At 48.1% G+C, this 15,273-nt stretch overlaps 1 protein-coding gene across 3 annotated transcripts in view; it reads left to right on the plus strand.

The window, feature by feature from the left end:
- The first annotated feature begins 2,810 nt into the window (after positions 1-2,810).
- lratb.1 (lecithin retinol acyltransferase b, tandem duplicate 1) overlaps positions 2,811-15,273 on the plus strand; it is a 253,628-nt gene continuing 241,165 nt past the window's right edge. For 2 of the 3 annotated variants that reach the window (XM_038792044.1, XM_038792046.1), the window contains exon 1: positions 2,814-3,588. In XM_038792044.1, the coding sequence (XP_038647972.1) occupies positions 3,000-3,588 (589 nt within the window). In that variant the 5' untranslated portion in view covers positions 2,814-2,999. Of the gene's footprint in view, positions 3,589-15,273 lie in introns of all 3 variants that reach the window. The other variant, XM_038792045.1, reaches the window with a different exon arrangement.

A 15,273-nucleotide genomic window follows, 5' to 3' on the forward strand; every position in this document is an offset into this window, starting at 1 on the left:
GTTCCATTTGTGGACCCCTTTCCAGTCATGGGCTATTTGGATCCCCAGGTAGCGGAATTTATTTCGGGCTTGTTTGAACGGCAGGCCCTTTAGCGCTGCCCCCCCCCCCCCCCCCCCCCCTTGCGGGTGTACTGGGAAGATCTCACTTTTGCTCATGTTGAGTTTGTAGCCCGAGAAGGCTCCAAACTCTTTCAGGAGCGCTATGATTCCGTCCATGCTGCTTTGTGGGTCCGAGATATAGAGGAGCAGATCATCCGCATAGAGTGAGACTCTGTGCTCTCTACCTCCGGGTGGCGAATATATTGATGGTTAAGAAGTGGGTAGTGGAGGAGGGGTCGGTGTGGGAGCGAGTGGAGGTGGCGTCCTGTAAGGGTATGGGTTTGGAGGCTTTGTTAACGGCACCTCTGCCGTTCTCGCCGGCTTGGTACTCCACAAGCCCAGTGGTGGTGGCAGCCCTGAGAGTGTGGGGACAGTAGAGGCAGCACATGAGAGCGGAGAGGGCGTCAGTGTGGTCACTGATCTGTTATAACCACCGCTTTGTTCCGGGAGGGCTGGACGGTGGCCTTAGGGAGTGGCAGCAGGCAGGGATTGACAGATTTGGTGATCTCTTCATTGAAGAGGGTTTCCCGAACCTGGAGGCATTAGAGGAGTTGAGTTACCTGGTGGGACCAGATTTCGGTACCTACAGGTACGGGACTTTGTCCGGAGGCAGGTTCCAAGCTTCCCTCGCCTCCCTCTCCGGGGACTGCAGGATAGGGTGATGTCTAAAACAGGGGTTGGGGAGGGGAGGGTCACGGAAATATATAAGGAATTGATGGAGTGTGAAGGGGTCCCAATCGGGGAGGTGAAGAGGAAGTGGGAGGAAGAGTTGGGAGTGGAGTTGGAAGTCGGACTGTGGGAAAAGGCCTTGAGGAGAGACAATTCTTCTTTGTTGTGTTCCAGGCTTAGCCTGATCCAGTTCAAGGTGGTCCATAGGGCTCATATGACTGTGACCAGGATGATTAGGTTATTTGCGGAGATGGAGGCCAGATGTAGGAGTGCGGGAGAAGTCCGGCGAATCATGTACACATGTTTTAGGCGTGTTCGAAGCTGAGGAGATTCTGGCAGGGATTTGCAGATGTCAGATGTCCTGGAAGGGAGGGTTTCTCCGAGTCCAGAGGTGGCAATATTTGGGGTGTCGGAAGATCCGGGGGCCCAGGAGGGGAGAGAGGCTGACGTTTTGGCCTTTGCCTCCCTGGTGGCCTGGAGACGGATTTTGCTGGGATGGAGGGACGCGGAGCCTCCAAAATCAGGGGTGTGCGACAGCAACATGGCAGGGGTTCTCAGGCTGGAGAAGATAAAATTCACCTTAAGAGGTTCAATTCAGGGGGCGGCATGTGGCGCAGTGGTTAGCAATGGGACGGCGATGTTGAGGACCCGGGTTCGAATCCCGGCCCTGGGTCACTGTCGGTGTGGAGTTTGCACATTCTCCCCATGTCTGTGTGGGTTTCACCCCCACAACCCAAAGATGTGCATTTTAGGTGGATTGGCCATGCTAAATTGCCCCTTAATTGGAAAAAAAAATTGGGTACTCTAAATTTTTTTTTAAAAGAATTCAAAAAGAGGTTCAATTCAGGGGTTTGCTCGGAGGTGGCAGCCGTTCATCGACTTCTTGAAGGACAACTGACCGTCAGTAAAAGGGGGGGAAGGGATGCATGGCATGAATAAGGATAGGGAATCTAATACCGTGCGGGGCAGCACAGTAGTATAGTGGTTAGCACAATTGCTTCACAGCTCCAGGGTCCCAGGTTCGATTCCCAGCTTGGGTCACTGTCGGTGTGGAGGCTGCACGTTCTCCCCGTTTGTGCGTGGGTTTCCTCCGGGTGGTCCGGTTTCCTCCCACAGTCCAAAGGTGTGCAGGTTAGGTGGATTGGCCATGCTAAATTGCCCGTAGTGTCCAAAATTGCCCTTCGTGTTTGGTGGGGTTACTGGGTTGTGGGGATAGGGTGGAGGTGTGGGGTTGGGTAGGGTGCTCTTTCCAAGAGCCGGTGCAGACTTGATGGGCCGAATGGCCTCCTTCTGCACTGTAATTTCTATATGGGCAGTCAGGGGGCAGGGGGTAGGGGAGGGGAGGGGAGTGTTATTGTGATGTTGTTGCATGTGTCGGACCTCTGTTGTTTAGAATGCTTAAATGTTAAAACTATTTTCAACAAAATGTTTTCTAAAAAAATGGGAAAGCAGAATATTTTACAAAAGGTGTGAAACGTCTAAATGTTACTGCTCTGAGAGACTTGGATCTACTTGTACAGGGAACATGGAAAGGTGGTATGCAGGTACAACAAGCAATTAGGCAAATGGCATGTTAGCCTTTATTGCAAGAGGGTTGGAGTACACAAATGAAGGCTTGCTCCAATTGTACAGTTGAGACTCCACCTGGAGTATAAGTTTTGGTCTTCATATTTAAGGGAGAATTTACTTGCATCGAAGGCAGTACAGAGAAGTTTCAACAGATTGGTTTCTGGGATGAAAGGGTTGCCCCGAGTGTGTAAATTAGGCAGATACTCTCTGAAATGTAGAAGAATGAGAGAGGGAATCTCACAGAAACATACAAGATTCTGAAGGGACTTGGCAGAGTAGACACTGAGGGGGTGTTTCCCCTGGTTATGGACTGTCCAATGGTGCCACTATCTCCATGACCAGGACATGCCCATGGCTGATAATGGAGGAGTCTGGACAGATTTTAAATATCAGATTGTGCGTGGCGGAAGTAATGACACAGATTAAGGTTAAATGATAGCTGAAAATAAGCAGGAAATGACTGGAAAGATGTATTTTGCTGCCATCTGCTGTTTGCGAAGTGATGTTTCTGCGGAACCCGAAAGCGGGGATTACATTGCCGGGGAGCTTCACTGCGCTGCTGCACTCACGTCCTTTCTCGCGCGGAGCAGAAGTTCAGCGAAAAGAAACTCGGTGAAAGTTTATTGATTCGCGATTTTAATTACCTGACTGAAGACCCGGGAATGCTGAGACATTGGAGAACCTGTCACCGACTGAAGCCCTCCTTGTGGCGGCTCCGGGCTGCGAGGGGCCTGAGCCGGATGATCATTGCCTCAACGCCCGGTCAACTGCCCCAGATTATTGTGGGCCCATCCCGCTGGAATCCTCATTGCAATGCAGCTGCTGATTCCCATTCCCGTTGCAATGCAGCTGCTGATTCCCATTCCCGTTGCAATGCAGCTGCTGATTCCCATTCCCGTTGCAATGCAGCTGCTGATTCCCATTCCCGTTGCAATGCAGCTGCTGATTCCCGTTGCAATGCAGCTGCTGATTCCCATTTCAGTGCAGCTGCTGATTCCCATTGCAATCCAGCTGCTGATTCCCATTGCAATCCAGCTGCTGATTCCCATTGCAATCCAGCTCCCCATTCCCACTATCAGTGGAATCCAGCTCCCCATTCCCACTATCAGTGGAATCCAGCTCCCCATTCCCATTTTCAATGGAATCCAGTTCCCCATTCTCACTATCTGAACAGTCGGCCCCTGACAACAGAGCGGAGACCTGTGCGGATTGGCTGTGCATCCGGCTTCTGGGGGGACACTGCGACCTCGGGTGAGGAGATGACACCAACTTTTTTGTTATAGTCACTCTACAATGTGCACCTTATTGACCTTTTAACATGCAGTCAACCTAATTCTCTTCAAACCACACTGTTGTTGAATATTGCCCCTTCAAAACCCAAACCAAAGGAATCAGGTTGGAGCACGTCTCATCACAGGCAAAGAGCTGGGATGAAGTTGATAACATGCATTAAATGCTGGTTTGACTGTCATAAGAACTAGGAGCAGGAGTAGATATTACAGCTTCTCGAGTTCTGCTGCACTATTCAGTACGTTTATAACTGATCTTCTGCTTCAATTCCACTTTCCTTCATGCTCTCCATATCCCTTGATTCTCCAGGGCCCAAAAATCTGTCCGTCCCAGCCTTAAATATATTTAAACAATGGAGCATTCACAATGATCTGGGGCAGACAATTTAAAGGATTCACACCCATTGAGTGGAATAATTCCTCATCATCTCATTCCAAATGATTGACCTCTAATCGTGAGACTGTGCCCCTGTGTTCTAGGTTCCCCAGCCAGGGGAAACAACCCTGCCGAGTTCCTTCAGAATCTTGTATGTTTCAATGTCATCTCCTTTCATTCTTCTAAATTCAAGAGCATTGCTCCAGTTTACTCAACCTCTCATCTTTAGGACCAATCTAGTGCTTTACTGTCTCCTTTCTAAGTACATACTTCATAAAGTCTGGAGACCAAAACTGCACACAATACTCCAGGTATGGCCTCACCAAAGCTCTATATAATTGTAGCAAGATTTTCTTATTCTTAGGGCAGCACGGTGATGCAGTGGTTAGCACTGGGACTATGGCACTGAGGACCCGGGTTTGAATCCCTGGGTCTGGGTCACTGTCTGTGTGGAGTTTGCACATTCTCCCCGTGTCTGCGTGGGTTTCGTCCCCACAACCCAAAGATGTGCTGTTAGGTGAATTGGCCATGCTAAATTGCCCCATAATTGGGGGCAAAAAATAATTGGGTACTCTAAATTTATTTTTAAAAGATTTCCTTATTCTTGTACTCTAATCTCCTTACAATAAAGACCAACATGTCAATTGCCTCCTAATTGTTTGTTGTATCTGCCTGCTAACTTCCTATGTTTTTTGTACAAGAACAGCCAAGTCTGTCTGAACGGTAACCTTTCAAAGTCTCATGTCTTTTGAAAAATATTCTGCTTTTCTGTTCTTACGACCAAACTGGATGACCTCAGACTTGCCCAAATTATACTCCATCTACCACCTTGTTGCCTATTTGCTTTGCCTGCCTGTAACTCTTTTCAGTCTGTGTCCTTGTTATAACTTACATTTTCACCCAGCTTTGTATCATCGGCAAATTTAGTTGCATCACTCTTGGTCTCTTTGTCTAAGTCACTAATATAGATTGTAAATAACTGGGGCCTCAGGGTGATCCTTACAGCGCTGCATTAGTCACAGCCTGCCAACTTGAAAATGTTGAATTTGTCATGACGCGCTTTCTGACTATTAACCAATCCTCTATCAATGCTAATACGCTAACCCTAACTCTATGTGCCCTTATTATGTGTATTAGCCCCCTGTATGACTCCTTAGAGAATGTCTTTTGGCAATAGAAATATATTCCATCTACTGATTCCCCTTTATCTACCATACTAATTACATCTCAAAAAATTCTAATGCGTTTTTCTCGGTGCATTATTAAGACTTACAAAATGAACGCTGACAGCATTTTGCCGATGACTGATGTCTGTCCAAATGGCCTGTAATTCCCTGTTTTCTCTATTCCTTCCATTCTTGAATAATAGTGCTACGTTTTAGAAAATCATAAGCAATGCATCCACTATCTCTGCAGCTATCTATTTCAGAACCCCAGGATGTATCCTAGATTGTCGGCCCTCAGGTCATAGGGATTTGTCAGCTTTTAATCCGTTGAGTTTCTCCAGCACTTACTCTCTGTTGATGTGGCTTATCTTAAGTTTCCACTTTTATTAGCACCTTAGTTAATTACCCCCATTTTCTGGTATGTATTTTGAGTTTTCTACTGTGCAAGTGGACGTAAAATATTTGTTTAACATCTCTGCCATGATCATTTCTGTTACTAAGGGACTACATTTTAGCTGTTCTTGTTTTTATATACTTTTAAAAGTTCTTTCAATCTGTTTTTATATCCCTGGCTAGTTTACTCTCATTTTTCCTTTTTTACTAATTTTCTGTTTGCCCATTGCTACTTTCTTAACCACTCCCAGTCCTCAGGCTTGCTATTATTCTTTGCAACATTGTATGCCTCTTAATCAAATTTTCTTTTTTCTTCCATGGGATATGAACATTGCTGGAGACAGCAGCATTTGATGCCCATCCCTAATTGCCCTTGAGAAGATCGTGGTGAGCCACTGCCTTAAACTGCTCTGTATTCCATTTGGTATAGGTACACCCATAGTGCTGTTCGGATGGGAGTTCCAGGTTTTTGGCCCAGTGACAGTGATGGAACAGTGATATAGTTCCAAGGCATGATGATCTGTGGCTTGGAAGGGCACTTGCAGGCTGTGGTGTCCCCGTGTATCTGCTACCCTTGATCTAGATGGTAGAGGGTTTGGAAGATACTGTCGAAGGGGCTGTGGCAAGTTGCTGGAGTGCATCCTGTAGATGATAAACACTGCAGCCACTGTGCATTGGTGGTGGAGGAAGTGCATGTTTAAGGTGGTGGACGGAGTGCAATCAAGCAGGCATCTTTGACCTGGATTGTATCAAGCTCTTGTGTGTTGTTGCTGCACCCATCCAGGCAAGTGGGTAGTCCATCGCACTCCTGACTTGTGCTTCTAGATGGTGGACAGATTTGGGGGAATCAGGATATGAGTTACTTTTCACAGAATTGCCATTCTCTGACCTCTTTTATCCACAATGTTTAGATGGCTGGTCCAGTTAACCTTTTGGTCAATGGTAACCAGATGTTATGATCCCTGTTGAAACTGATGACTTTTAACAAGATACTTGAATTCTCAGTGACCAAGTCAAAGGAATTTCATGACAAGATTTCACGATTTAAGACTTATAAAAGCAGCATTGACTGAACATTACTCCGCAGACCACTACTTTACAATACAGAAAAGCTAACCGTTATAAATGTTTTAACTTGGCCGATAGCCTCATACTGCATACAAATACATCTCAAAATGTTCTCCATAGGATTACAATCTTTATAGAAAATAGTCCATAGGCACAAATCAAGTGGGACGTCTCCACTTTTTGCCGAGCTTTAATGTCAAGTGAACGTTGAGAGGAACTTCCCTCAGTTTTTGGAGAATTTCCAAACAAACTACTAGCAGTAAGGCTTACTCCAGCAAATACCTCTCTCGGTTCTGCCAGGGCAAATCTTGCAGAGTCTTTAGATTGCTATGGAATGCGTCTTTTTGACCAGAGACCATCTTTCTTCCTGTGTACTTTCTGGTAACTGGCCAGCACAAGACCCCCGCCTGAATCCCGAATCTGGACAATCTCTCCGGAGGCTGCTTGCTGCCTCAACTGACCGGCCAGGAGGTGACCTTCTCCACATATTCGTACATTACCTCCATCGAGCCCCACAACTGGTTGCACCGCCTTATCAGTGGTTAATAGATCAAATTACATCTGTAACTTCTTTCAAATATCCAAAACCTCTGGGGTGGGATCACTCGAGCACCTTCTGCTTATCTCCAAAATTTTGTCCACCAACCATTGCCACTCTTCCCTCACCTCCCTATCCACCTGCCCTTATGCAAGATTATCTCCCCCTCTCACCACCGCCTTCAGGGCCTCCCACAGCACCATGGGCGACACCTCCCCATTCTTGTTAAACTCCACACACCCATCAATCACCCTGGCCATCTTCACTCAAAATCCCAAATCTGTAACAGTCCAACATCCAAACTCTATGCTGGCTGCTGGATTGTCCTACCTCCAAGACCACATCCACCAGGTACGGAACGTGATCGTCGAATATACTGTTTTCCTCTCGCAGCAGAGACCTCTCCCCATCACAGAAAAGTTAATGCGCGAGTACAAATTGTGCACTGGAGAGAAGAAAGAGAATTCCCTACACCCAGGCCACAAAAAACACCATGGGCGCGATTCTCCGCTCCCCACGCCGGGTGGGAGAATCGCGGGAGGGCCGGGCGACTGACGACATGCTCCCCTGGCACCCCCCACGATTCTCCCACCCCCCGCTCGGAAGAATCGCTGCTCGCCGTTTTTCACGGCGACCGGCGATTCTCCGACCTGGATGGGCCGAGCGGCCTGCCGTTTGCGACCAGTTCACGTCGGCGGCAACCACACCTGGTCGCTGCCGTCAGGAACATGTGCCAAATGCTGGTTTGACGCTTGTGGGGGGCGGAGAGGGGAGTGAGCACCACGGCCGTGCTCGGGAGGGGACTGGCCCGCGATCGGTGCCCTCCGATCATCGGGCCGCGTCTCAAAGGGACGCACTCTTTCCCCTCCGCCGCCCCGCAAGATCAAGCCGCCACGTCTTGCGGGGTGGCGGAGGGGAAGACAGCAACCGCGCATGCACGGGTTGGCACCGGCCAACCTGCGCATGTGCGGCTGACGTCATTAGGCGCGCCGGCCGCGTCATTCTCGGCGCGCCGGGCCTTGACGCCAGCAAGAAGGCCCGGCGGCCGAGAATAATGGAGCGCCGCTCCTAGCCCCCCAGGTGGGGGTGAATAAGGTGAGAGGAGCGGCCTCCGAGACCGTCGTGAAACTCGGCCGAGTTCACGACGGCCTTCTCGATTTTCCACGGGAGCGGAGAATTCCCCATGGGCGCGATTCTCCGCTCCCATGCCGGGTGGGAGAATCGTGGGAGGGCTGCTCTGGCACCCCCCCGTGATTCTCCCACCCTCCCAAAATGGCGTGTCGCGTTTTGCAACACGCCGCTCGCATGGGCCGAGCGGCCTCCCGTTCCTGACCGGTTCACGCCGGCGGCAACCACACCTGGTCGCTGCCGGCGTGAACAGCGCGCCAAAGGTGAGTATGTGGCTTGTGGGGGGCGGAGAGGGAAGTGAGCACGACGACCATGCTCGGGAGGGGACTGGCCCGCGATCGTCGGGCCGGCATCTCCAAGGGATGCACTCTTTCCCCTCCGCCGCCCCACAAGATCAACCTGCCACGTCTTGCGGGGCAGCGGAGGGGAAGACGGCAACCGCGCATGCGCGGGTCTGAGCCGTTGGGACGTCAGCTGGCATGCGCGGGTTGGAGCTGGCCAACCTGCGCATGCGAGGCTGACATCATTAGTCGCGCCGGCCGCGTCATTCTCGGCGCGCAGGGCCTTGACGCCAGCGGCCCTCCTAGCCCCCCGGGGGCGGGGGGAGAATAGGGGGCAAGGAGCGGCCTCCGACACCGTCGTGAACCTCTCCGGGTTTCACGACGGCGTCGCGTCTTGCGGAGAATTCCGCCCCATGGGTCCAATCCACCCATCTCCTTCATGAGTGTACCTTCGCTTCCCCCAAAAAGGTCAACTTCTTTGGCTTAGACCGATCCATCCATCTTGAATCAGAACACAATTCAAATGGCCCCCCCCAAAATCAGCTGGTGCATGTCCATATCTGGTATGGCTGCCAGCATCCTCTTCATGAACTCTACATTGTCCCAGTTTGGAGCACACATGCTCGCTAAAACCACCAATTTACCTTCCAGCCTCTCAGAAACTATGACATATCTGGTCTGCTACCACCTTCCCCATCTGGAACTGATTAAACAATCCAAAAAAAACTAAAGACCCATACCACAACACCCAAAAGCCAAAACTACCCCACCCTCTCCCTCTCCCCTGAATCTAGCCACGCCCCTCTCCCCAATCAGATACTCCCTCCAAACCACAAATGCTCACCAAAAAGAGAAAACACCACAAGCAAAATAAGCCCCAAACAAACCACATCAATTTCAATTCACAACAATTCTGTACATAAAAGGAAAAGGAAGAAGGGGAACCAGGAAAAAATAAGACAAATCACACATCTTTACAGCAAACATCCCCATACAAACCCATCCCAACCACCAACAAAGTCTCTTGCAAACCCACTCAGCCCTTGAGCCTTAATGTAAGCCTCCACTTACTCTGCCGTCTTGAAGAAATGAACTTTGACATTATGTGTAAAGAGGTTTACTAGGATGTTGTGCGGTCTGCAGGGTATTAGCTATGAGGAGAGGTTGGAGAAATTTAGATTGCTATCACTAGAATGACAGAGGTTGAGGGTTGGCCTGATAGAGGTTTACTAAATAATGAGTGAAATGGACAGAGTAGATAGTCAGATTTTTTTTCCAGGGTGGTAAAGTCAATGACTAGGGCGTATAGGTTTACGGTGTGAGGGGGAAAGTTTAGAGGAGACCGTGGGTAGCACTGTTGCTTCACAGCTCCAGGGTCCCAGGTTCGTTTCCCGGCTTGGGTCACTGTGTGGAGTCTGCACGTTCTCCCCGTGTCTGCGTGGGTTTCCTCCGGGTGCTCCGGTTTCCTCCCACAAGTCCCGAAAGATGTCCTTGTTAGGTGAATTAGACATTCTGAATTCTCCCTCAGTGTACCCGAACAGGCGCCAGAATGTGGCGACTAGGGGATTTTCACAGTAACTTCATTGTAATGTTAATGTAACCCACTTGTGACAATAAAAATTATTATTATAATGAGATGTGCGAGGGCAGGTTTCTTACACAGAGGGTGGCAAGTGCCTGGAACGCACTGCTGGGGGAGGTGGTGGAAGCAGATACAATAGTGACATTTAAGAGGCATCTTGACGAATGCATGAATAGGATGGGAATAGATTGATATGTACCTTGGAAATGCAGAAGGTTTTAGTTTAGACAGGCATCATGATTGACACAGGCTTGGAGGACTGAAGGGCCTGTTCCTGTGCTATATTCTTCTTTGTTCCAATCCTGACTCCTATCAAACACCGCAATATTGTTGCCCTGTGAAATCACAACCTTTGTCCAACACCCAGGAGAAGTATGTTACATGACCTCCGGCAAGTTGCTTGAACTTGTAATGTTGCCCTGTGGAACAGAACTCAGGCAGTCACAGTTTGATCCCTGAAGAGAACAGTAATACCAAGCAAACAGCCTGTCGCTGTCTACCATCTTACTATCAAACAGGTTGCAGCAGAAGGAGCTCTGTCCAGGTCCAGTTGCCTGGCCCTCATCTACCCTGTGCACTACTGGAACATTGGAACTGGTGCCTTCAAGACGAATTCAACTCTTAAGTGCCTTTTGCTCTCGTGGACCTCTCACTTCTGGAAAGATGTATCACCCTGAGAGTCAACTGACCTACCGTTGGAAGAAACCCACCATTAGACTTTTGATTCTGGACTCAACTAAAACCATAACTTTTGCTGCCTCACGGTGCTGGGCCCAGGTTCTAGCCCGGCCACTGTCCGTGTGGAGTTTGCACATTCTCCCCATGTCTGCATGGGTCTCATCCCCACAACCCAAAGATGAGCAGTAGGTGGATTGGCCACGTTAAATTGCCCCTTAATTGGAAAAAATAATTGAGTACTCTTATTTTTAAAAAAAAGTTGTATTTTCATTGTGGTCTGGCCCTGTACCCCTTTATTTCTCTTATCCCTCTTTTATTGTATGACTGCTAAGGGGCGGATATGGGGTGGCACAGTAGTTAGCACTGCTGCCTCACAGCGCCAGGGACCCGGGTTCGATTCCAGCCTTGGGTGTCTGCATATGTGGAGCTTGCACTTTCTCCTCCTGTCTGCGTGGGTTTCCTCCAGGTACTTTGGTTTCCTCCCACAGTCCAAAGGTGCGCAGGTTGGATGAGGTTACGGGGTAAGGCAGGTAGGTGCAAACTCGATGGGCTGAATGGGCTGCTTCTGCACTGTATTAATTCTGTAATTTCCATCAGGCGTACAATCCTCCCTTCTTCCACGTCATGGTCTCCATTCTGCTCACCCTAACTTCTTGTGTGCACCCCTCCTCCCGTCGTTCTATGTCAGGAAAAATAGTGATGAGATGAAAGTACCTTGTAAATCCTATAAATTGGAATGTTTTCTGCTGGTTATATATATTTTTTTAAGCTTAAAAGGCAGGTACAGATTGATTATGTTAATGGAATTCGTATGTTTGAGATGTTGATGAACACAGCAACACTCCAAATAAATGTTTACTTAAGGCAAGTTGGTAACAATGGGGAATAGAATATAAAGGATTTTAATAAGGTGTTCGTGGTTCAAAGGAGAAAAGGTATGAAATTTGCATTCTAAAAGCTAGAATCGTGAAATTAAGGTATTAAGTTTGACTTTTGAAGAAGTTATTTCAGATGAGGGAAGATCGAAAGCAGAAACCTATGTATCAGAAGCATTCATCTTGTGCAAGAGTAGCTGTTTGAGACCTGAAATGAAATGAAATGAAAATCACTATTGTCACAGCCAAAAGCAAGAACAGCTATTTTAACTCCCAGCAAGCCATGTCTGTGAAGAAAGTTTGCCGTGAAAGAAGAATTTCCTTGTACTTTGGGAGCAACCTCAGAGAGATATAACTGCCTGATGTGGTAACTGTTAGTCGATTTTGTTTATAGTTTTTAAAAAACCTATAAGGTGCTGTGGATGTTTGGGGAACATTAGCTCTGAAGGTAGTGAAATAAAGGTGTTTGGAACGGGGTAAAGTGAGTGATGCTGTAGCCATTGTTTTACTTAAGTGTACTTATAGTTGACTTTATTGTTGTTTATTTTATTGTTTAATAAACATTTATTTAAAATCATCGCAAAACGTCTGGGACATCATTTTCTGGATTTCAAATGTTTCCTCACATTATATCGAATTGTAAAATAGCTGAGGGCAGTTGTTGTGAACTTTCCTTCTGGGGTTTAGAATAACCTGGTGTTTCGCATTTGCCGTGTTCCTAACGCACATTTCTTGAGGTGCCTGGGTCCCAATTTTTGGATTTGCTTCCCTAAATTGCTCAACCTTGCTCTCAGTTTTAGAATCTTTCCTTTACACTCCACCTCATTGACCAGGTTTTGCCACCCACCCTAATCTCCTTTAGAATCATAGAATTCCTACAGTGCAGAAGAAGGCCATTCGGTCCATCGAGTCTGCACCAGCCCTCTGAAAGAGCACCCCACCCAGGCCCACTCCCTGCCCTAACCCCGTAACCCCACCTCACCTGCACATCTTTGGACTATGGGAGAAAACCAGAGCACCCGGAGGAAATCCGAGTTCAATATTCACTTTTTTGTCACATCTGTGATGTAAATTGGGAAATTCTTTTTCTACCTAAAAGGTGCTATATTATTACAAGTTTTGTTTTCCCAACTTTCTATTTGTGGTTGAGTTCAACAGACTTTGTTATTTTATTGGGAACTTTTCATGTTAGGGTAGCAGGGTAGCATGGTGGTTAGCATAAATGCTTCACAGCTCCAGGGTCCCAGGTTCGATTCCCGGCTGGGTCACTGTCTGTGTGGAGTCTGCACGTCCTCCCCGTGTGTGCGTGGGTTTCCTCCGGGTGCTCCGGTTTCCTCCCACTAGTCCAAAGATGTGCGGGTTAGGTGGATTGGCCATGCTAAATTGCCCGTAGTGTCCTAATAAAAAGTAAGGTTAAGGGGGGGGTTGTTGGGTTACGGGTATAGGGTGAATACGTGGGTTTGAGTAGGGTGATCATGGCTCGGCACAACATTGAGGGCCGAAGGGCCTGTTCTGTGCTGTACTGTTCTATGTTCTATGTGTGTTCGTTTGTTTTATTATGCTTCTAATTGCCTCAAGGTGGCAGTGATAGATTGAAAGCATGTTTTAAAAGATGCAGAAGCAGAATTGGGTGTATCAGTCACTTGTTTTAATGTAATAGTTGAAATTTAAAAAGCCTCTAATCTAATTCTTTATCACTGAGATTATTGGTTTGTTTAGAGGCACCCTCAGTTTCTAAGTTGAGAAAGTTAGAATTTGTTCTGCACTATTGAATCGTAAGTAGTGTTGTGTTTTCTGCCTCGGTGATTTGCAGAGACGTAGGGCAGGATTTACCGGCAGGAAATTCCAGCCCCACGACGGCATGTGGGTTTCCCAGCAATGAGGGATGCTCTGTCAAGGGGCAATCCTGTTGACAATGGCGGGACCGGTAGATGCCGCTGGCGGGCTGCCTCCCTCACCGAAATCCCGCTCAATATGCTAATTTCTGTGTCTGGATAGGAGCTAAATTTTACAATGCTTTAAAATGCCTGCAGTCACAAGCGTGCAGTTTGCTTTTAGTTTCTCTTTCTTAGTCACCACATTCAGGCTTGACTGACATCACACAGAACAGAGAACAGTTAACAGACAAATATAATCAAACGCATATCGATTGAATCCAACATCTTTCCCCCTCTTGAGAAACTAAAATACCTTATTTTACATAAAATTTTCCTAAATGCCACAGATGTACATTGAGTCATTTGCTAGAGATCTGTTCTCTGAGTATAGAAATAGTCTTTGAGATATGAATGTCTCTAATTATGATGCTGAGATCTCGGACCTTGAGGTTCTGCACGGTCACCTTGATAGTACATAGAACATACAGTGCAGAAGGAGGCCATTCGGCCCATCGAGTCTGCATCGACCCACTTAAGCCCTCACTTCCACCCTATCTCTGTAACCCAATAACCCCTCCTAACCTTTTTGGTCACTAAGGGCAATTTACCATGGCCAATCCACCTAACCTGCATATCTTTGGACTGTGGGAGGAAACCGGAGCACCCGGAGGAAACCCACGCAGACACAAGGAGAATGTGCAGACTCCGCACAGACAGTGACCCAGCGGGGAATCGAACCTGGGACCCTGGCGCTGTGAAGCCACAGTGCTACCCACTTGTGCTACCGTGCTGTCCAAATGATCAACATCGCAGTCACCCGCTGGGTGACTATCTTGGAAATACCCTGGTCTGTTCACTATCAAGCATCTTGTTTTCCACTTTGTGGTGTCATCCAGGAGAATCAATAAGCATTGTTACTGAGCAACCGCTTGTTCGGCTTTGATCCTGATGGAGTTTGTGGTCTCAATTTGGCCGTTTGGTGCAAACTCAATCTCCAAGTTCAAACTGTGTTCTCTTGCACGTAGATTTACACTTTGGTTTCAACTTGTCTCTTGATTTCTCTTGGTTTCAGTGAGATTCTTGTTGGATACTGATGATGGCATAAGAATGGTCAGCGGTATGGGAAGGTCATGACTTGTCATAGATTTGGCTTGTGTCTTCCCAGTTTGAGTGTGTGGGATGGATCTATGGGCGTGATTTACCGGCCTCGTCACGCCTGACTTGGAGACACGATGAAACCGTTGAATTTTGCGAGATTTGCAACGCTTGAGACGTCTTGTGAGATTCAACCAAACCCCAGTGGTGGGCTAGATCCAGATCAGCATATTTAAATGAGCCATTAGGATAATTTAACTATGCATGCGCTGGATTATCCCAGCGCCCGGGAAGTAACGGCCTTCCCAGTGAGGCCTGAACCGGATGCCATTTCGTACTGGTCCATACAAACGTGGACCAGGAAAACGGCACCTGGGGGAATCCCAGGTCATTGGAGACCCCTAGGATGGCTGGGGACAGGGTAGGGTGGCCCCTGGCTCTCTCCGGCACCCCAGGCACCTAGGGACTATCAGCCTGGTACCTTGGCACAACCAAACAGGTACCTTGGCACTGACCCAGGCACTGTCAAGATGCCTGGGTGGCACTGCCAGAGTGCCCAGGTTCCAGGGTGGCACTGCCAAAGGTCGGGG

Source organism: Scyliorhinus canicula, chromosome 3 (genome assembly GCF_902713615.1).
Source record: "Scyliorhinus canicula chromosome 3, sScyCan1.1, whole genome shotgun sequence".
Taxonomy (NCBI): domain Eukaryota; kingdom Metazoa; phylum Chordata; class Chondrichthyes; order Carcharhiniformes; family Scyliorhinidae; genus Scyliorhinus; species Scyliorhinus canicula.